The following is a 23,428-nucleotide window of genomic DNA, read 5'->3' as shown; positions in this document are numbered from 1 at the left end:
CGACTGGTCGAGCAACAATATTTGCTTTCCGACAAAATTGAAATCCTACAGCCTCTTCGCCTGCAGTCGAAACGCGCGCACCGTGCACAGATATACGCGTAGGTAGAATATAAAACGCTCTTTTCTCGAGCGAGGTGAATCCTCGTCGCATCCACCAAAATAGAATTTCGTTTGCCAAATCGACTTTTTGATACGACACGTATAAACTAAAACTAGAGAAACATACAACGAAAACACTGGCGATTTAATCGGATTTTCGTATGCAATTTAACAATTTAGCTTGCACGCGAAATGGTACAAAGTCAATTACAAGTTGAAGTCGTATGATTTTTTATTAAAACATAAATCTACTCCCCCGCGAATGGAAGATCGAAGCAATAAATCGGTTGTTTACGAAATACTGCTACAATCACCCAGCAAAAATTTATTTATGGCACAGTATTGCAATCGACATTAATATCGAAAATAGATTTGCATATCGTAAATTTTGTTAAAATAATACATTTTACCTACCAATTATAATTGCATATTATTTTATCGAACGCGTGCGCATTTGACGACGTGTAAAACCATTGCGGGGCATCGCAATCGGCTTGTCGAAATATCGATTTATAAAACAGCTTTGAGCGGGTTTTTTTCAAATACTTTTCCATGATTCATTTCACCCATTTCGTTGAAAATTCTTGCCGTATATATCTTTCACGATGCTATCACGTTCATCGCGAAAGGAAAGCGTCGTCGTTTTTCGGTCTGGTCACTCGTTTACCCTCTCGCCCGACGATAGAAATAAACGTGTCGAGCGAATAAAGATCCCCGGAGGACATAGTGGTCGACAAATAACGTGCGTATTCGATACACGTAGGAACGTTACGATAATAAAAGAAGGTAATAACTTAGTATGAGCTAGCGAACGCGCATGTTAGCACATATGCGTGTCCCGCATCCACCGATTTCTCGTCTCGCGCCAACATGGCTAACTTGTTCCTACGTGAATTTAATGCGTCGCGATCTACAGGGTTTTTTTACTGGTAGGGTAAATAAAAATAAACGCCTATACGCGCGCGGTTGCGATTTAATATCGCGGCGCTTTATCCCAGCGCACGTGCACGCTTCCCGAGAGAGTTTTATCATAACGACGATGCATCACGAGTATATATATATATATATATATATATATATATATATATATATATAAATATATATGTATATATGTATATATACTATATATAAGTATATAATGAAATATATACGAGAGTATGTACGGGATGGAAAGTAGAAGGTCGTTAATTTAACCGGCCGATTGTATTCGTACATAAATCCGTTTTACACGAAGATAATAGCACGACTTGTCAAGGATTTCGCTCGAGCGCGCGTATAAATAACGCCGCGCTCGTATATGGAGAATAATTTAATCGAATGATTTTTGGACATCGCATTCGGATTAGCATTAACGGCTGACACGAGTATAGGGGATGTATCGATGAGCTTATAATATCCGACATGGAAGCGCGATTTCTCAGTCGATGGCCTATTGTCTGCTCCCGTACACGAATTTCATGTCAATTGTCGATGTTAGCTGTCAGCTGCATTGACTGTTAGACAGTCAATGTTCGAAAGATCTCGAGCTTCAGGCCGAGGGGTTCATTAGACATGAGGAAGGCATGACCCTCATCGTTCCCAGGATGTTCGACGAATACAGATCACGTAACCGCACTCGATGCAACGGGACGTACATTCATCCGTTCTGGGTTACCGAGCTGTCACGATGCGCCAGGATAATGTCCGGATTCGTATTCCCACGTGGCTCCCGGATCATGCAGATCCGTCTACCATTATCGGCAAATCCGCCTATCGAAAACGTGATAGCCGACTTTTGCGCATTGTAAATCAAACAACCGCTCCATGTACAATGCATTTATGGATGTTTTCGCATATCTTTGCCTGTAAAGGCATGCGTTTTGTTGAACTGAATCAATTGAATGTGCTCAAAGTAAAAAAAGGAAACAATTGTCACTGCCTATAGAGTCAGTACGTGTTTCTAATAGCACGGAAAGACATTATAACGAAAGAAGAATTTTGCGCAAGTTCAAAGACTCCGGTAAGAAGCGATTTACTAGCTCTACGTGACTGAAATGCGTACAGCATGATCATACAATTCTTTTTACAAAATATTATCCGAGGTCGTGCATAGAAAGTTTCTCGACGTGAGAAAATTATCTTGAGTTGAAAGATGCTACTATGTAAATAGCGTTTTCTTTTTAAATAAATGGCGAAATGTAGACAAAAAGATTTATGACGTAATAATATAAAATTCACAGAATGCTAACCCTTATTCGCCTTTTATGTTGACATCCCGTAGCAGTGGTAGAATAAGGGCTATTTCAATTGTGAAACGCTTAAACCGCCAGCAATTACCGTTAAAATTACACGATACTTACCGGAGCACCGAAATTCTGCATTGCGGCGGGCTCCATTATTTCCAGGCATTGCCGACTATGGGGTGAGAGTGCTAGTACGCGCTCATTGTGAACTGAACATAATGCTAGAGACTCTTCAAAATCATCTGTGCTCAAAATCATAGTAAATTTACTGAGATGTGTACTACCGATTGAATGCATACATGTATTCGTTCGTCATGTAGTGAATCGTTATTTCTTTCGCTCGGCAATGGTTATCATTTTATTGTTAATATGTCTCAGACTTTATAATAAGATAAAAATGTACTCAAATGGTTGAAAATTCGTTTAAATAAATAAGTCAAACGCACACGCGATCATTAATTTAAGGAATTTACTTAAAAAAGGAATATTTGTATAATATAGCAGCAAAAGCAATTTTACAAATTTTTAAAAGTAAGTGTGATAAAAAAAGGGTGAATGATCTTAGTAAACATATAGCTATAATTATTGCAATCTATCATCACGTTTGCAATATCAAACACACGTTACGCACTTAATGAATATTATAGCCGTGTTATCATGTTAGCTCTTCCCGACTGAAGTTTGTCAACTTATTCTTGTCGTACTTGTGAGAGGAAGGGAGATCTGTAAATTTACTGTAGCTTGGTCGATAGAAACCGCAATTTTGGCCGGACGACCATAATTAAACCGGGGAAAATTGGATAATTGATTAGGTATAAATAGTCTGGAATCGATATTAGCGATGGTCAGATGCCATCATATAAATCAAACATATATGGGTATATGTATAAACATACACTTTATTATGATAATTTATAATTGCTGTATTCACAATGAATATGAGTAATAACATATCGCAATTAGATATACAAACTAGTCTATCAAGTAGTAACCTAGACTAATCAAATTGCGGCTAATTATACACGGCCCGCGTACAATTTCTGGTACCGAATTTGCATATCAATACCGCAAATTTTTCAATTTTGTATTTTTTTCTTTAAGATGCTTTTGTCTTCGTCTGCTATTGAACGGATTGATAACGCTAAGCTCTTGTTGACATTCTACCCGTTAATTCCGTTCGTATAATGATAATACTAATTAGAAACTGGATTTGTCGATCGGCCAAACGTCCTAATAAGAAGAAGACTGTTATATATGTATATATGGGAAAAATGAAATATGTTGCAGTTGAATCTATTTGCTGATGTTTATTTATATGGATGGTACGGGGCTCAATTCCTATATGCTATATAAATTAAGAATTATTATATGTTTTGATAATTAAATGTGTCCCATCTTTTCGACGTTCGACCATTACGAAATATCACAAAATTGTTTTCACTAATATAAATTTGTATTTGTCATGGCGATAATATGATTTTATTTATGCAGCTATACTATTATACTTCAAGAAATTTATAATGAAATATACGTGGTACTGAATACTTATCTTCTTTAAAATTGGGAAAACGCCTAAGGCTTAAGTGTACGAAAAATAGAATACTTGGCTCACCTCCATTTATCATATTAAACGTATTAACTTGCAAGTATTTTGTTTCTTACCTTAGCTAATGAGCAACTCTCCTATGATCCTCTATTAGCTTCATCCGTACAATTCTTACGGGAAAGCCTGAGATTTCTCATCTCCTGATTGTAATGATAATATGATGCTTGTGCAAAATTTATGCAATTCTGACTGACGCTGGCCGATTAACGTAAGTATAATTTAATTGCATTAATTTCCTTAACTAAATTCTCTTCCAATTTAATCAAACATTAATTGTAAGTATAAAATAATATACGGAAAAGTAACAGAATTTATATATTTAACTCTCTTTATATAAAATATAATTTTAAAACATTAAGTATGATTATTATAAGAGAGAAATGTTCCAATTCTGGTGTAATTGAAAAAAATTTGTAAGTATTTTATTCAACATTAAAAAGAATTAAAATAAAAATATTCGAGTGCAAGTATCAAACAAGAACCGTGGAAATAACGCTATAGTAACTAAAAATATAACTTCATACATATGCATTGCCATTTCCATATACCATTATAGTTTAGCTCTCATGTTTCATTTTCATCTCCACGTTTCGTTGCATTTTTTTCCCACTATCCGCAGTGTTCTGCAAAGTACCATAGGCCGTTGTAACCAGATGGCCAAAATGTATTTATTCGAGTTTGTTATAATAATATTACACATGACAATAATTTATAGTAGAGAAAAGTTTAATAAGCAACATCGCCAAAATGTTCGATATAACATATTTTTTCTGTATACAGGTATGTACATTGGTCTTCTTAATTTTTAGCAAAGTTTTGCAAGTACTCGTAAAGCGACGTACAGATAAAAATAAAATCTATCATTTTGCGTTAATTTTATTAAATTATATTTTCTTTATTTTGTTAGTTATGTGACGAATTATTAATTGCAACAATCTATTTACAAACTGTGGGAAATTATTTTCAACAATATTTTATTAACATCTAGACAGTTTTAATATATTACAGTTAGTAACTACATATAATTTTAATAGTACTGTCTTATTTAACTTTAAACATAAACATTCAATAATACAATAATTAAACGTTGTATGTATAAGTTTTTATATTATAATTAATTATAATAAATTAATAAATTTTGAAAAAACTGCACTTACTGTCTTCTTTACGACGTACTTGCAACATAACGTTGCCATACCAAGCTCATCGAAGAATGTATATCTCTTTGAAAAAAAATTGTTTCTGTCTTTTTTCATATACAAAAGCCATTTCATATACCAAACGCCGCAGATTAGTGGTACATTCATTACCCTAGTATTGGCACCGTGTATTTACGTGCGTAAAATGTCTACGAGAGAGGCACACAAAGAATGATCCGAGAAAGATTCTTAAAAGTATATATTTATATATATGTATTCAATCTAGAGTGTACTGTGCTATACTGCCATTGTCATGATAGTAAAATAAAATTTGGCGCCACAATTTCTCGTCTTTTTTTTTTTTTTTTTTTTTTTTTTTTTTGCGTACAGTTTCCACCCGTTGACATAAGCAGAAAAAAATATAATGTGTATCTCGATGAATGTTCGATTTTTAATATGTTTATCGCTAATAAAAATTATGTACGTTCTCAAGCAGACCCTTGATAACGAATCCTCCTTGACAAGGGTATTTTCATTTATATATTTTTAGACATGATGATATTAGTTTATATATTAAATATTTGTTTTCCCTTGACGACTATATAGTTTTGCTAAATTACTCACCGAAACTCCTTCGTCAAAATATTTTTCATAAATATAATCTTCAATTTTTTTTCCTCTGATATTGTTTAATAAAAGGCTGCGTATTTCAGGTATATAATATGTATAATAGCAGCTTTATCATTTCATCGAAACAGACATCATAAAAACGTTGAAAGCACACACGAGATACAGCAAATATTTATAGAAATACGTCATACTACATGTAACTATATTATCAATTACAATTATCGCGTTTCAAAAGTGTAGACAGACATATGCTGGACGCACATGATTTTATATCATATATCTTGATTATGCGTTTAATCGATACGCGAAATTTTTCGCGTAGTATGTCGCACACAGTTATTCGCTCGAATCTCCCTTGGTCCTCTCTCGTTAAGTATTCTTATGATAAATTTAAAAGTGGCAAAATAATTTTCAAGGAGTTTAATGCTAGCATTCAATTCTCATCATTGCACACATTGTCATTTGTCCTGGCCTGAACAATTTAGCTTGTTCAATTTAAGAACGTTTTGTTTATGTTCAAAGCCACAAAGTTATCTACAGGGCAGGCATTTATTTTTTTTCTCTCTTTTTTTTTCCGTCAGCGACGTTATTTTTGAAGAGATCGCGATCTTCGCTGTTCGATCGACAATATATAACCAGGATGCCACGAAGAACGCGGGGATACATATATAAACAATAACAATGATACATGCATACCTTTCTCCACTTCGATATCAGGAATGATCCGCGACAGGTCGAGCTTGCGGTCCCAGATAACATACAAACACGGCATACGAAAAATATTCAGGCATTCCGCTTTAATAGGACTCTCTTCGTCGCTGACGATCATCGGACGAGGCTGCTGCGGTTAAAACTGCACTCTTCTCTTCATCTTCCACGACCCATTTTCATCTGGTGAACGAACAGGAGACAGGGCCGTTTTCCCGATCGGCGTGGACTAAAGTGTCTCCAGGAAATTCTGTACGAGCAGGGTTGGCGCGGTCACCCGCGCCTTCCCTTTTCTTGGCTGTCTACAAGTGCGCACGTTGCAACGCGGCGCCCGCTGCAGCTGCTCCGACTTGTTGCTGTCTTGTTCGAGCTGCACCGACACACTAGCTACGCGCGGCCTCGAACATCCATTCTCCTACAACAGACAATTACCAATGCTCCAGCGGAATTTGCAACCTCTCTGTGATTTGTTGATTGTCGATGTACGCGTGTGGAACGTAACTCCTGCATCTGATTATATATGACATACTGTAGGATTAGGATAAATGTAAACTGCTTTGAAAGAGAGAAGAGAGAGAGAGAGAGAGAGAGAGAGAGAGAAATAATATTATATACATACAAAATTAATACTGTAATATGAGATATGATATATGTGTATATATAATTGTGTGTAGTAGCTGTTATATGTAGAAATATATATATTATAATTGAGGAAAAGTTAGATAGCAAATGGTAATTATAAAATGCGTTAGTTAATTAGTACCATCGCTTTTGAATAGCGATGCGAATATTAATGGCGAATATCAGTTTGAACGCATAAATCTCTAGTTGAACTAAATACAGTTTCAGAATTATGAAACTTTAGCAAACTTTACTTAGTATGCACGTCATGCTTTCATTTACGGCTAACGTTACTTTTGCGCGTATATGCGTAATATACCGATATCTATGACAATGCTTTTAATTCTGTTTTCTACGAATTTATTCAATGTATAAAGTAAGAAACAATAGGGAATAAAAATTTCAGATATTCAAACACATTTTCATGCTTAATTGTAATTTGTCAAACTATCAATATAGAAATTAATGGTTTCAAATCTGTCACGTTATTCACGATGGCTTATAATTATGTATTATGACCAGAGTTTAAAATTATATGCATGTTTGTTCTTTTGTACAATATATTAATTTTTAAACAAAAGACACAAGGATTGCAAAGGTTTTGTTATTTGCGTGACTTTAGAAAGATATTCGGTTACCTTTAAAATTGGTTTACAAATGTGAAAGAGTAGTTTTACGATTATTATAGGCACGTGATAATTATAAAAACGATTTAATCCAGACAAAACGATAAAAGGACAATGTGTGCTTAAATGCGCAAGTTTTTACGGCTGAAAAATTTTTAATGAGTGGAACAAGTCGTGCCCGAGCCAATTAAGTTGCCGTAGTAACGAGACTAGAATAAAAAATGAGAAACAAAGAGAAAACAGATTACACGAAACTATATATATTTAATTAGAATGATAGTAAAACACGACGCCACTAAAGAATTGCAAAAAGATAGCAGATAGTAGCGAGAGAAATAGCGAATTAGATCCATGAAACTTTGTTCCTGTACACGCAACATAATACGATACCAAAATTACTAACCGATATACAGAGATTCCGTTGATGTTGATGAGCCCTTTGACGAGACTCGCTTTGTAACTCCCACGCACGAATATATAAATCCCCGCGATAGATGAAGCCTCCTCGTTTCGCTCGTAACATTAAATGCCATCTGAAACAAAGAGGAAAATAAAATTACGCATTGTTTACGTACCATGTTACTCATATTCGTACATTTGTTTTCATTGTGTGCGCATAATTAAGTTTAACGAAATAACGATCTTGATATGTTCTTATAATGCAACAAAAGAATGCAGTTTTTTTAGAGATTGCCTTTCATATAGGAGGATTAATAATTGTTGGAAGAAGAAACTTCGAGTTTTCATTCAACGATTATCTAACATTTATAGAGACTTTAAAATTCTCAGCATCCGCTTTCTGATACTAACAAAGTGTCATTATTCAACATCCGCTTGCACTCTCTAGAAAATAAATTCGTAAGTGACATATCCTTTTTTACGCGTTATTTGCGCGTTAAATTCATTCCTGATCTCCCTACTCTGGCTCGAGTATCGTGTTTACGAGCCGTAAAAAAGGGGAGTACAGGAAGTTGTGATAGACGAGAGTGATACAAAGATACGCGACCTTATATCCGTGTACATATTTGACTTGTGAATTTGCGACTATGATGTCTCACTCAGTATTCTCGGTGTAAAATATCTATATGTAACATTGTATTTCAGTGTCTCACTACTATTTGTTTAATTTTGATTGTATTCGTTCGCTAAAAGAACAATTCATGCATTAATCGATCATATTACAGCCTGTTCAAATCGCAATCTAGTAAGAATATATTAATGCGATTTATGTATATAATTTTTAAGTAAAATAATGTGTAACGTTGTAAATCTCATGTGATTCTCGCTCACATGATGTAAGGAAAATATGGCTTTAATTTCATATATAAATATCATGATAATTATAACTCGAGCTATTATAGTCAAGTAATGTTCTCGTTCGTAAGTAAATGAATCTTGTGGTTTCAAAGTGAACACAGTATTGTCCTGGCTGTACATTCAGTTGCCCGAATAATCTTGATTGTTATCAAGGCCGTAACATTTACGCGGACGTAGTTAGAGTAGATTCGAAGCATTGACAATACCAGCGTTTTCGTACTGATTAATCGAACGCATGTACATATATATCGAATAGCTTTATCCTTCATCCTGTATCAATGCCGATATCGATCCGCGCCAGCGACAGCGTTGACGTTGGCCTGGCCTGACTGTAATCGCGACATGACTTAGCAATCTCACGTGTGTTCGAGCGCATCGGGTTAGTTTGAAATCGTTCGCGATCGATCGTACTATCGGGAGAGACAGTAGCAATTGCAGAGCAATAATAGGACTCTCTGAATAATATTAAAATAAAAATGCTAGCTAGAAAAACGTTTCATATCGATTAATAAAAAATTAAAGAAGTAGTATATCAACGTTGAGTAAAGATTGCAGTCGGATATAAAGATTTAATAAATTCAATTTTTGATGATTGAATTTTAATAAATTTAATTTTGATGTTACAAATATGGAAATACATATGTATTTTGTATGTTTTTTCCACTTCTCTTCATTGTTACGTGCAAAAATGGAGATGATGCTTTTGCGTCGACATTGTGTACACCACCGCCACACATGCCACTTGTAATTTCACCAAAAGATTTAAAGATTAAAGTTTTGCGGCGAGTATTGTTAAAGCCTTCGTACTTCGAGTGGACATTTGCGTGAAATAAACTGCCGCTCAACTGTGGTCGTAACGTCGTAACGAAGTGGTAACGCGCGGCTACTACAGGTCATATCGGCCGTTTGGTGGTTCGCCGATAGACCGGATGAAACACGGCGCTCCATGAATTATAAAATCGCTATTTACAACGGAAGATAGAGACCGTGTCGGGCGCCGGGAGCGGTAGCGCGCAACTCAAAACGCCAGTATAACATCGCATCCTGCCTCGTGGAAACGATAGCGGCAAAGTTTGATACAAAATTATTGCGGCACATGTGCATTTCTTTCCCGTATTCCGACATGTTCGACTATTGTTGCAAGTTGTTGCGAGGCACGAGATCGCGCTACCAGGTCGTTCGTTGTGATCGTGACGATGTATCATGACAATTCGCGATCGCACCGGCATAGACTGCCATTTTTATTCTACGCTTATCGTGAGTGTGTTAAATTTCAGAAAAAAATGTTTACTCAAACGCGCGCGTTCCATTTCATTGGTCAAATCAACAGGAGTGTAGGTAGCGTCGGTAAATTCTCGATTTATCAGCTCGTCGAGCGCTTAATGCAACGCAACGGCGACGACGTTATCGCACCCGTGGCATTATCCCCCGTAGAGTGGCTTTTCTCTGAATTTATATGTCCGATAGGGGAAAAAGTGCGAGTGGAAGGGTAGTTTGACGCATTTCTGCCGTAAATGTGCCAGCCATTCGATCGACTTTTACGTTAATCTTTATTCTAGGTATTATTTTCCAGGCGGTTGATTCGCGCATGCAGTACGACGTATTTATTTTATTCTAGCGAGACAATATATAAATGTTATACAACTACACGATATTTCTCGGTATATACACTAAAAGTTTTATAATTATTTAACGCTAATTAATATGCTAATAAATATTTATTTCAATAAGTACATTACGCTCAATTTTAAAATTATTGAAAGCGGTATGAATTAATGATAGACAAATGTGCAAATTTAAACGATAAAACGAGACTATATTTCAAATTTATTTTCATTCGAACTATGTACACTTTCAATGCTGCATATGACTCTGCATTTTACAGTAATTTAGCCAATGTTTCGGAAATTGGACATTTGTATGATTCTTTAAATGAAATGGAAATTCATTGGACGGAAAACATTTATAGCAAACAATTTCATATGCAATGATCAAACGATTTTAGTATGGAGAAAATGCGATATGCTTCTAAAATATAATGAAAATTGGTGATATTTTCGGCAAGCATTATTCCTCTCTATTGAATAACAGACACAATTTTAATTAAGTTCACCACGGTTAATTCAACTATGAAAAGATATTGATTGCATTTAAAACAAATAATTATAAAATAACCTGACATTATTATATTATAAAGTGACGTTTATTATGTTCATTAATGTATATTTATTTATTAGTCAAACCATTACCAACCAAGATAATTTTTGCATAAGAATAAAATTGATTATTTATATATCGCAATGTTTAATGTTATAGATTTATTAGATGCAAAAATATGTTTTTATTCTTTCTTTTGTGTATTTAAATATATAACTTTTGTCAAAATATTCTGTAAAATAATAAATAAATATGAAAATATAATACCAAAAGAAACATGAAAAAAAAATATAGAAATCGGCACAGAAGATTATTGCCTATTCTTTTAAAATGTTTATTTTAAATACGAATATTTTAAATAGATAAAGTGTAACTTTATTGTTAGCAACAATATAATAAAAAGTTTGTCAATAGTTAAGAAAATTGCGCCTCGGTCTAATCTTCGTAAAAAAAACTATGTTAGTTCATCGAACGTAGTGTATAACATATATTTTATAATATCTAGGAAAAAATGTTATTGCTATTATAAATCATACGCAAGTTATATATCTTTTTAATAACATTTTCCATTTACTATATAGCGATTCAATTTAATTATTCAAATATAATTTTAATTAGTTGCGAATAATGCAGATAAAAAATACTTCAGAGAGAAAGTTCTGATCCACATGCAAAAAAAAGAATATTTTATAGATGACAATTCTGATCTACATATATGCTTAACATTCACATAATATTTTTTCCAGAAACAATGAAAATATTACATTCCATATAATTAAATAAAAAAAATTATATCATCTAAAAAGAACTATAGCATCTCCTAATAAAAACTATCTAAAAAACTATAACATTTCAATTTGAATATTCGCATATATTGTATATATTATATATATATATATATATATATATATACATATATATATATATATATATATATATATATTAATTAAAAACGCTCAGCGTGTAAGCGCGCGCCGTATATAGCACTCAGCATATGCTGAGCGTTTTTAATTAATAGTTTAATAATTATTGTGCAAATCGCAAAATGATAGAAGACTTTTATATTCAGTTTGACCTGCTCTATCTATCCTAGAGAGGTGAGGCGATCATTACCGGACACTCTGTATATATATATATATATATATATATATATATATATATATATATATATACATATTTCTGTATGCACTGTACGCGCTGAATATGTATGTGTATGATCTGTCTATTTGAATACATATTACATATTATAAAGAAATGTTTAAAAAGACTTTCTTTCTTATAAAGTATTCGATAAAAGATATGATTTCATTGTTTCATAAGCTAGTTCAGAAAGAGAGCAGCTTTTCTAAAATGGTGTCATAATATGTCACATGTCCAGTCGATGGTTTCTTCTTCGAGTGTCAATATCATATTGTACGTCTATAAAAGCGGAGGTAGTCGAGATATCCGATATCGAGCTACATACCGATCGCGACACTTAATTACTTTAGATCGGAAACGACGTGTCCTGGAGCGAGGCACAAATGAAACCGTGACCCAATCAACGAAAACCGCGGGCGATTTATGAGAAATTAATCCGACCATCGCGAACCAAGTGGAAAGTGGAAATGGCGGGAATTCGCCTCGGCTTGGCTTTAAATAAATGAAACGTGAAACACCCTCATGCTATAGAAAGTTCACAGAACATTTTCCCAGTCACATTAATGATGTCGCGATTCAAAATAATATAATTAAACAAGGTCGCTATACTACCCGTTTGTGGACGTTGGATTGAACAATACCATTCAAACTTGGTCTCACACACGTTTATTAATAGACAAGAATATCCTGAATAATATCATTTTTTTATTCGCGATGTGTCCCGATTCAATACATGTTGAGTAACAAATATAAATTCCAAACTTGTCCCAGCAAATAATTCACATTTTTCGCAAATAATAAATAAATTAAACACACGTACACGCGCATAAGATACACGATGAGTCAATGCGATAAATAGGATATAGAAATACATAAAAACATAAATGTGACGTTTGTCCGATATTTGCCACTCATGGAAATCCCCATTAAGTTAGCTCCTTCTCTCCCAACCGAGCATCAAATTAATTCTATCGAAAAATCACATTAAACGTTATTTGCATATCGCTTAACATTTACAGGCTTACATATAGACGTAATAACAATGTATATGTATTTTCATTTCGTATAAAGTGATAGTTTTTCCGTTTTCCTTCGGTCACTATACATAGCTAAACGCTCTACGTTCTACCAAGTTGTTATGAATTGCGGAATTTATATTTGCATTTAAAATCCGGGCGATGCGCCACATCTGTCAAACGATGCATATTGAAATTTCACGTGTGGTAGCAACAGACATAGAGAGAGAAAGAGCAAGAGAAATTCGCTGCTCAACTGCCTATCCGCCGGCGCCTCTCCGAGCGTTGTTTCTCCAAAATTTAATCCCTCTTTCGCCCCGTTGCTCCTACATCCCCGAGCCACGCCTCCCTGACCCTGCAAAACTCGTATACGGTCGGACGATGCCAGTACGCTACTGGTATACGGCTCTTCGTTGCCAGCAGTTGAAAGAGAGGGAATGAGAAATAGAAAGAGAGAGAGAGAGAGAGAGAGAGAGAGAGAGAGAGAGAGAGAGAGAGAGAGAGAAAGAACGAGAGAGCCAGCTACAAAAACAGCGCGAATCGTCGCAGGCAAATTTACTATGCGTGTTTTATAGGCGCTATTTGCGCACACATACACACACACACACACAAGCAGGATGCAGGAGGATTACAGCGCGAGGGTGGAAAAATAGGTGACGGAGGGGTGGTGATGGTAGTGGTCGCAGCGAAAACACTAGGATCCACCACTTGCGCCCGGTTATCGTATAATCTACGTGTGTACGTAGACGTGGCGCGTACATAAACGGTCGGATTCCCGACACTGAGACAAAACGATCGCGTCGACTCGCACAGACAGTGATGCTGAATCTGTTTTTTGCATATTTTTTTTTCATTTATTCCTCGATATATTTCGCATAAAATACGAAAATTGCGTGGAATTTTTAATCAACTCGCGCGGAACGAAGATCGAGTCCGGGGAGCTCGACGAAAAAAAAAAAAAAAAAAAAAAAAAAAAAAAATTGAATTCGTTCGCTGATTGCGAATCGACGTGTGCGCTAACGTACCGAGTACTTGCCACGCGAATAAGCCCACCCGCTCGATCCACGCAACGCTGCAAAGCCCATCTGAAATTGAAAGGATTTCCGCGCGACGATACCACGCTTCGCCGCATGCACGGAATTTGCTACACGCGGGCGAACCCGTGTTTGTACACACAGTATCGCTCCGGTGCCGGGAAAATTACGAATTTGGACATTACGTTGCACGCTCGAAACTGCTCTCCGCGAGAGAATGTAAATTTGCTACTATCTTAAATATAATTCTATGGGATACACTTGGTGTAACGTTTCCGCTTATTCTAATGTTTTCGCGTGAGCGATTAAAATGCGTGGAAAATCCAACACGTGATGCTATTCTCACGGTAACTTTATGAAATACGCTCTTTAATCCTTTTAGAAGCTGCTACTGCTGCTGTATAATAGTGATTTAGATATGTCCAGAAATGCATTCACGCACAAAGCTCGTAAAAGCTCACCTGATGATGAGCTGGTGTACCCTGGACCACTGACCTCGCGATCTCAGAATCCTGAGTGTACCGATAAGCGACGGTTTATGTGACGGGAAAATTTCCATGGCTTTGAAATAGTATTGAAGCGAGGGCAGCCATTTACCTGAAAGAGACGAAGCAAATTTCCCGCGAGTAAATATAAGGTTTTTAATTATGCTGTATGTGCCGTTCTTTGTAGAAAACAGACAATTCCGATGAAATTATTCTATCTTTGGCGACAAGCATCGCTTCTCCTCTATCGAGAATTTATAAAAATCTTCCGCCTGCTATTTTAAGCTTATCTCGTTTAATAACTCACCGTTCTTGTACAACCAGTAAGCATACTCAGTGAGAGCGTCCGGGTTTCGTGGCTGAAGATGAATTACATGCCTCAGGAGTTCGCCTGTTGCAGGTCCGGTGGCGATCCTTGCCAGAACTCTGTATGCCGGCGCATATGCCGGATCCAGTGACACGCATCGTCTCAGCATCTCGATGCATTGTTCAGTTCGATTTGTTCTTCTGAAAATAAAATTAGATCATTATAATTACGAATATCTCATACAGAAATATTATAAAATGTAAGACGAACAATATAAGTAACTCTTAGTACATGTACGACACGTTCTCACACATTAATCGATCAACTTTATTTATAATTAATTAATAAAAATTATTAATTTTATGTATATATATATATATATATATTGAATAATAACTCTGCAGCTTCTAACATATTTTATATAAATAAAGACTACAGTAGTCATATGAACAGAGAAAGATTTCAATAAAAAAGAGAGAGAGAGAGAGAGAGAGAGAAACTTCAATAAAATATAATCAACGAACAAAGTACAATTATCATTTATTATTCTTAACCAGTAACGAGCAATTCAATTCTAATTAGCGCCAATTACAAATTTAATGCATACCGCGTTCAAACAATATTATTTAATCATTCAATACCGGTCGCGTGTCTCATTGCCTATGCGTCTCGTTAAAATAATATCGTGGAAATGTATTTCTTGTTTGGCCTACCCTGCTGTGCGAACAAATGTGATGAAAATGCCACACGTTACGAAGTAGGTTGATAGGCTGGTAAAAAGACCAGGTGTTAAAAAGAGCGACGGACAAGTTACCGCGTAAATTCGGCATTCCCGTACAAATTGAACGGCAATTTCACGAACGCGTCCGGTTGAATTATAGTCATGCGCTTTCATGTAATCGACTTTGCGCCTGGCAAAAGACCCGGTAATTGTCAGAGAATGGCGACGCCAATAATGCCGATCGACAATGCCGTTTTTACTGTTTACGCCTGCAGCTGGAGCGATGCTTTTTACCAATATCGTTCTATCGACATTTTCGTGTGATCGAAAGAGGAAATACTAACAGATAAAAGAGAATTTATATAGATATAAATCTGCGCATAAAGTATGATATATCTTAGATCTACCTTAAAATATTTTAGAAAAGAATTCTTTTACAAATTTATTTTTTATTTTTTATTATACATACTTATATCTTACATTATTTGTACTTAATTTCTGCATTTTGATCCCGATTTTGAATTCTGATAGAGAGAATTTTTCAAATGTATCATTTAATGTGCATATATTTGTATATATTTTCTTTAAATAAAAATTTAAACTTTTAATCTTTATTTTTCATTTTCTTTTAATTGATATGCGTTAGATTGCGAGTATAAAAATGGTTGAAATCCATTACTCTATATATAAATGATAACATACAACACATATTATATGGATTACAGATTATATTAATGATATTTAAAAAGTAGAATCGATAAATATTAATAAATAAACTTCACACTTTATAATAGGACAAGTACATTTTTATAGAACTTTTTTATGACGATAACCTTTCTGATAATAATGCGCATCTGCGTAATTAGAAACAAAATAAAAACAAAATGTATCGTATGATCTACATCACAAATGCAGTCTATTTTAAAGAGACAATTGCCTTATTATAGTGCATGTCATATGCGCACGGTACATTTTTTATGCGTAATACGCAATATACATTAACATCGCTTTCTGTTGCGTATTGGAGCCATTCCGTAATTTATTCAATGCGCAAGCGCTAATGTGCATTGCGTAAAATCAATTATATAGTAAATACGCCACGCGTTATATTACATTAAATTATATTAAAAATAGACTGGGCTAAAATGTGTCGTTGTTGCAAGTATATAATGCAAATAATATAATATTATGCAAATGTCATATCGATACTATCCCGTAATTATAATTATATAAATTGGCGTAAAATGCGTTAGATAGTTAATTGTTATAATTGATTATTAAATTAAGCATTATAAAGAAAAAGTAAAATTTGGTGCTGTTACATTTTTTAATAAGAAAATAAAAATAGTTTTCATTTTTGAAATTTTATCAATTGTATTATATTAGTATATGCATAATAATCTAATGTAACTACTATATAATATATATAAACAATAACAGAGGAAGCAAAAATATTTAATTACTTATTGCGTAAATCATATTATATGTGTGTTACAGCTTCCAAATAAAAATTATTGAGAAAAAGAGAAAAAGAATTAAATGAGATATCGCTCATTTTTCACGATTTACGCACGATGAGCGGAAAATTGTTACATTTACGCAACGGTCGACCGCGTGTGTCCCAGTTCTACCCTTAATTAAACTTTAATTTATCAAGTAGGAAGGCGTTAATTAAACTTTAATTTTAACCATGCTACCGGAATTACAGCTCAAGCTAAATTTACTGTCGGAAACGCTGCTCGCTTTAGGTCGATGACCCATTGATAAAACGGTGAACTAGGAAGTGGGAGATATTTTTATTACGTATATACGAAAAACGGCCAATAGTTTCTAATAAATAACTGACATAATGTGATTCAATGTGTCATACCGATGAAATAATTGATTAACAATATTAATTGATAATTAATAATCTTTATAAAGCATTTACATGCTTTCTGAAAGATGTTTATTCACTGACCTGTACAATCGTCCAAGATTATAATGAGCATTTACGTGACCAGGTTGAGCATTAATAGCTGCTAGAAAATGATATTCCGCTTGATCATCTATCGTGAGAGTTCCAAGATTATTATGCGCACTGGCATAACCTGGCCAAAGCCTAAAACAGATAAAATTATCTTTTTAATATTTAATCGTTTATATACATTTACGTTATGATTGTAATTTATGACAGTAATTTATGATTGCGTAACATTTTCTTATGTTATAAAAAATATAATTATTGATGTTTCCTAATATCAATTTTATTTTCATAAAAATCTGATAACTCCGCCCTTTGTTTCTTTATCTTTCATGATGTCATATATAACGATAATAATTATATTACTTTGTAATTTTTGAATATTATTATAAAAATTTTGTACGCGGTAACCATATAGAATAATGTGAAATTACTTAAATGAATCAAAGATCGCGGACAATTGGATAAAGGAAAAGAATGGGAAAAGCGGAGAGGGAGTTGGGTTCAACAGGACGCGAAAAGAAACAAAAGGATTGAACCGCGCCAACGGAGGCTCTACAAGCGAGATAATGGATCGGAATTACCCTGGGCCGAATCCATTAGTCTTTGATGGCTTTCGTCATTCTAGGAGAATAATATTTCCTAGGAATCACGACTGAACGCATTTTCAAAGCGTTTGCTGGAGATACCGAGAGATAACCAGCCAACATTCTTGTTTTGCGCACAATTTTTATTTATTAAATATTTTATTCAATTATAATATATATTATATAACGCAGTTTGTACCAATTGATTTTTGCTCTTATTTAAAATTGGAAAAGATAAAGCATTTCCTCTAGAGAGTTACAAATGCATTTAAATACATTACTTGCTCTCAGATTGATTTCCAATATCTGTCGTTAAAATACACGTATAACCTCGGGGTTCTCAAATATTTTATAGTGTAAGCCACAATCAAATAATATATTTAAAATATTTCATTGAGACAAAATAAAATTAGCTAAATCAAATAGATAAAATCAGAAATTGGATTTATTATATATTACACGCAATCTTGGCTTAATGCCAACACACATGTGACTATATCGAAAAATATTAGAATAGAAAGGTATTCACCAGCAAGATCTAAGCTTGGTTGTTTTGTAACGGTATAAGAGCCTGACAGGGGTTGTTTCCGAGGGCTCAGTAAGAGATCGTCAAGGGTGAAGAAAAATACAGAGAGGATACGTGTAAGAGTTACACAGCGGAATGAGAAAAGCGGATAAAGGTCCAAAGAAAATCCAATGTAGCTATTCCAATATGACGAAAAAAAAGACCTCCGGGGGTTAACATTTTATACACGTATATATTTTTTCTAGCGAAAGTATTTATTTCCATACGTGCATCTAGGTATAACGGCGATATAGTTTTCAACGGAATGAAGTATAGTATAACGATATAAAGAATATAATATGCACAAGTTTAAAATAAGTAGAAAATAAAGGTAATAGTAGAGCATATAAGAGTAACACAGAAAAATATTTTAAAATGTAAAAAAATGACATGTATTAATTATCTGAACAGTAGAAAAAACGCAAAAACATTATTTATAAATTAACGGCTATAACGGACGTTTCAATCGAAAGAAAAGACATCTCTCATGTAGTCGTAAAAATTATATGCAAATTGACGATAATTCTTGAGATACGATCCTCGCTAGTTTATTGACCAGAAGGTATATTACACATGATGATAAAATTAAATTTAAGAATCCTGGAAATTATTCAGAGTAATAAAACGCAAAAAGACCGAGATAAAAATATATCGTATATATAAAAAAGGGTTACAAATAACAATGGTGTAAAAATGTTTTAAACAACGTGAGAAGCACAGAGATGTAATAATGTGTACAGTCTATTACACATGATGTTCAGAAATTCTAGTAATCAACCTCCTTGTGTCTGACCTATATGCGATGCGTTACAATCAGCGCAGTTAATTTTATAAACAACATTAGTATTTGACATTTTTTATCTTTTAAAATATTTGTCTGCTCTTATATATCTAGTATTACCTTTATTATTATTAAATTATAAAGAGCTTATTTAATATATATATTTTTTAAAAGAATAATATAAAATAAATTTTCAATAGATAATTAAAAAGTAAAAAGAATGTCACGTTATCATTTTACGAAACTCTACATCGAGATTCAATGCCGGTGCTCGCAAAATAAAACGAAAATTTTTCATCGCAGTCTTGATGGTTATGGATAGTTATCAAATTCTTTGGAATTTCCTCCACCGTCTTAAAATGCAGACATGTCTTATACCTTGGCTTCCCTGCCTCCGAAAGAGGATTGCGTGGAAGGTATGCGTTGCTTCCGTTCGTCGAGGATAAGTCACAATCCGTGAAAATGCTAAGAGTGTGCGTGGGACTGAGAATACAAGGCAGTGAAGGATGACGAAGTCTATCCGAATAGTAGCGAGCTCGCGTGCTTTCCTCTAGGAAAATTTGGTCGAAAATCGCGACGGTTTCAGAAGTTGCTAGAACTCGGTACAGTTTGAAAAGAGCATTGTCCTGTCGAATGTAACGAGAAACTTCTTGTGAGAAATTGACAGAACTCGCCGTTTATTCGAAAATTTCCGTAAGGAGAAGTGTTGGTATGAGAAATCTGATTTATATGAAAGACGACTTAATAGGACCAATTAATAAATTTATAATAGAATTTCTGAATATCATGTGTAATCGACTGTACACATTATTACATTTCTGTGCTTCTCACGTTGTTTAAAATATTTTTACATCATCGTTATTTGTGTAACCCTTTTTTATATGTATATACGACATATAATTTTATCTCGGTCTTTTTGCGTTTTATTACTCTGAATAATTTCCAGGATTCTTAAATTTAATTTTATCACCATGTGTAATATACCTCCTGGTCAATAAACTAGCGAGGATCGTATCTCAAAAATTATCGTTGATTTGCATATAATTTTTACAACTACATGAAGATGTCTTTTCTTTCGACTGAGACAGGCAAACTATCCGTGACGAAAAAACTATGCCCGAAGATCATCTGCATGTTCTTCAAACAGAAGAAATCCCAAATGACACGGTTGTGCCGCAGTCATCATTTTGCCCTGAAGGATAATTACTGTTCACGGTCGATGACCTTCTTTTAAATTTCAAATTTTATAAAAATGCTTCAACTTTTGCCGGAACTAATTACTTTTTTATTCTACCCCAATTGAAGTAACGTGAAGATATTTATTTTAAAAAATTACACTATGTAGTAATAAGAAGTCATTTAAAAATTAATTTTCATCTACACATCTTTTCTCTCTCATATTTTAGTTTTATTATTATAATTATCTTTAAGGATAAAAAACCATTATATACTCTTTTCGATCAATCTCCGAAACGATGCTCGAGATGCGTCGCACGTTTCCGGGGATAACTCGAGATCAAGTTAAGAGAAAATCAATCAGCTGTTTCGCAAACTTCGTTAAAAGTTTTCGCGCGTGTGTGCGGACGCGCGTGTACGCTGTCGGAAGTGCGCCTCGAAAATCACAGCTTGAAGAAAGTCGAAGTGAAGGTACTTCGCATAGCGACTCGCTTTTTGTTGCACACGTGATTAAATCGTCGTGTCTTTCATGGTTGGCGAGCAAAGCGTTTGATAATCCCGGATTTTCATATCTCGCAATCTACATATATAGGCATGCTTCGTTGCACAGTCGCAACATGCTCACCACCGCGTACAAAACAGCTTCAGGCGCTAGTCACCTCCATAAAGCTGTACAAAGTTTTAATGAAGGCTACTTTGTCGAATAGCCTAGCCTCTCGCAACAATTTTTCATTTGTGCTGACGTACACAAAAGCACATGTTTCTGGCAAGTAATCCGTCCGTAAGATACAGTCGACGACTGCAGCAATAAAAATTTAATAGAAAATTATGCCACAGTACGTCTCATATGTAGTCTTTTCAATAAAATATAAAATAAATTATTAATAAAAATAGATACAAGTAGAATTAATACATATACATATTTCGGTATAATATAACATTTTATTTTTTAGAACTAAAAATAATTTTATATTAAAATAACTGGACTTCAAGTACACTTTTCTTCTTTAACATGAAAAATATATAACTCAAATATTCCACTACACTGCTTGCATAGCGTATAAATGCTTAGCAAGTGTGAAGATAATTAATCATATATGTTTTTGAATACGGGCTGCAAAGGATTTCTTTCCTTTCTCCCAACTCGAGATTCTCTCATGCGACGCGCGGAATATGTGCTGTCGAAAACTCGTGTAAAAGATGGAACGTCGTGCAGTGGTCTCCGGAGAGGGACGCAGAGAAACCTCGATATTTACACGTCAGGGGTTGCCACCCCCGTAAAGTACCCGGCGGGTACCGCGCGTGCCAGGAGTGTCTCTTTATTGGATAATAAATAACCTGTTTCATTTATAAGAAGGAGATAAAGTGTGGTAGACTATACTCTCTGGATAGATCCTTCCTCCCCCCGATCCCCTTCTCATGCAGCGTTATGTTCCGGAAGTTGAAATTGCCAAGTATACAAACTGTACCGTGTCTCTTTTCAATATTATATTATTTAATAAGTATTATTTAATAAGCATATCAAAAGTTTCCTCTTACTACTAAAGGTAGTTGTACGATCAGAAAAGAGATATGTGAAATATAATTATTATTGTAAACAGGACGCACATTGGCAGTTTTATCTTAAATTTAATATAATCTAAATTTAATTATCGTCCGATAAGAATAGTAAAAACCTGTGCTTAATTTTAATGTCATTACAAAAAGAAATAAAATAATATCAGACGTAATATGAATTTTATTTTACAAGAAATTATATCCATTTTTATTAGTAGTCTGTATGTGTATTGTGCGTGTAATTACACAAAAGTTAAAGCTTTAAGAGAAATTATTCCGATAATTGTTCTGATAATGTTAATTGTCTTATTAATTTTTATGATATATTAAACTGTTCTAAGTAATTAATAATAAATTAGCAGATATTATATCAAGAAAAATAACGTATATAATCTTTAAAATTATAAATGTTACTTTACAATAAAGAGAGCGAGAGAGAGAGAGAGAGAGAGAGAGAGAGAGAGAGAGAAAGAATGAGTTTTTAAGATGTTCAAAAGTCAGAAGCAAAAGTAGAGGAAGAAATGGCGATCTCGTATATCGAGACCATAAACTAAATTTAAATTCAAATACCGTACTCAACGAACTCGTTGCATTACAATTTACCGTTGGTATTTACTGTAAAAGAAAGCCCGTCCGCGGCTAACCTAACGTAAGACAGCTTGGTGCTTGCAAGATTCCTTGTCGTAATTTTCAGTAAACCAGCTTTATGGCGGCAAAGTATCGTAAAGTTAAGACAGCGACGTTACCGGACTTTTGAAGATTGAAAGAGAAAGATATAAAGAAGTTAAATCGGAAGATGTATATGTGTATACAGACATGACCGTTGATTTTGATACATAAATGAAAATACGATAAAAATATATTAATCTTTTTTATCTCTCGTTAACTTGTTAAATAAATTGAAGATATAAAATTATATATTTTTTCTCTTAAAATGAAATTTATTACCATGGCTTGTTAACGATTATCAA

At 34.2% G+C, this 23,428-nt stretch overlaps 1 protein-coding gene across 2 annotated transcripts in view; it reads right to left on the bottom strand.

Annotated features, from left to right (window-relative positions):
- Positions 1–5,072: 5,072 nt before the first annotated feature.
- Positions 5,073–23,428, bottom strand: part of LOC140673636 (protein O-mannosyl-transferase TMTC1-like) — a 141,330-nt gene continuing 122,974 nt past the window's right edge. The window contains exons 11-15 of one of the 2 annotated variants that reach the window (XM_072906720.1): positions 17,789–17,929; positions 15,108–15,307; positions 14,777–14,912; positions 8,055–8,184; positions 5,073–6,819 (exon numbers count right to left, since the gene is read on the bottom strand). In XM_072906720.1, the coding sequence (XP_072762821.1) occupies positions 6,634–6,819; positions 8,055–8,184; positions 14,777–14,912; positions 15,108–15,307; positions 17,789–17,929 (793 nt within the window). In that variant the 3' untranslated portion in view covers positions 5,073–6,633. The remainder of the gene's footprint in view (positions 6,820–8,054; positions 8,185–14,776; positions 14,913–15,107; positions 15,308–17,788; positions 17,930–23,428) is intronic. The other variant, XR_012048079.1, reaches the window with a different exon arrangement.

Source organism: Anoplolepis gracilipes, chromosome 1, assembly GCF_047496725.1.
Source record: "Anoplolepis gracilipes chromosome 1, ASM4749672v1, whole genome shotgun sequence".
In the NCBI taxonomy this organism is placed as follows: Eukaryota; Metazoa; Arthropoda; class Insecta; order Hymenoptera; family Formicidae; genus Anoplolepis; species Anoplolepis gracilipes.
This window is presented reverse-complemented; position numbering and strand designations above follow the sequence as displayed.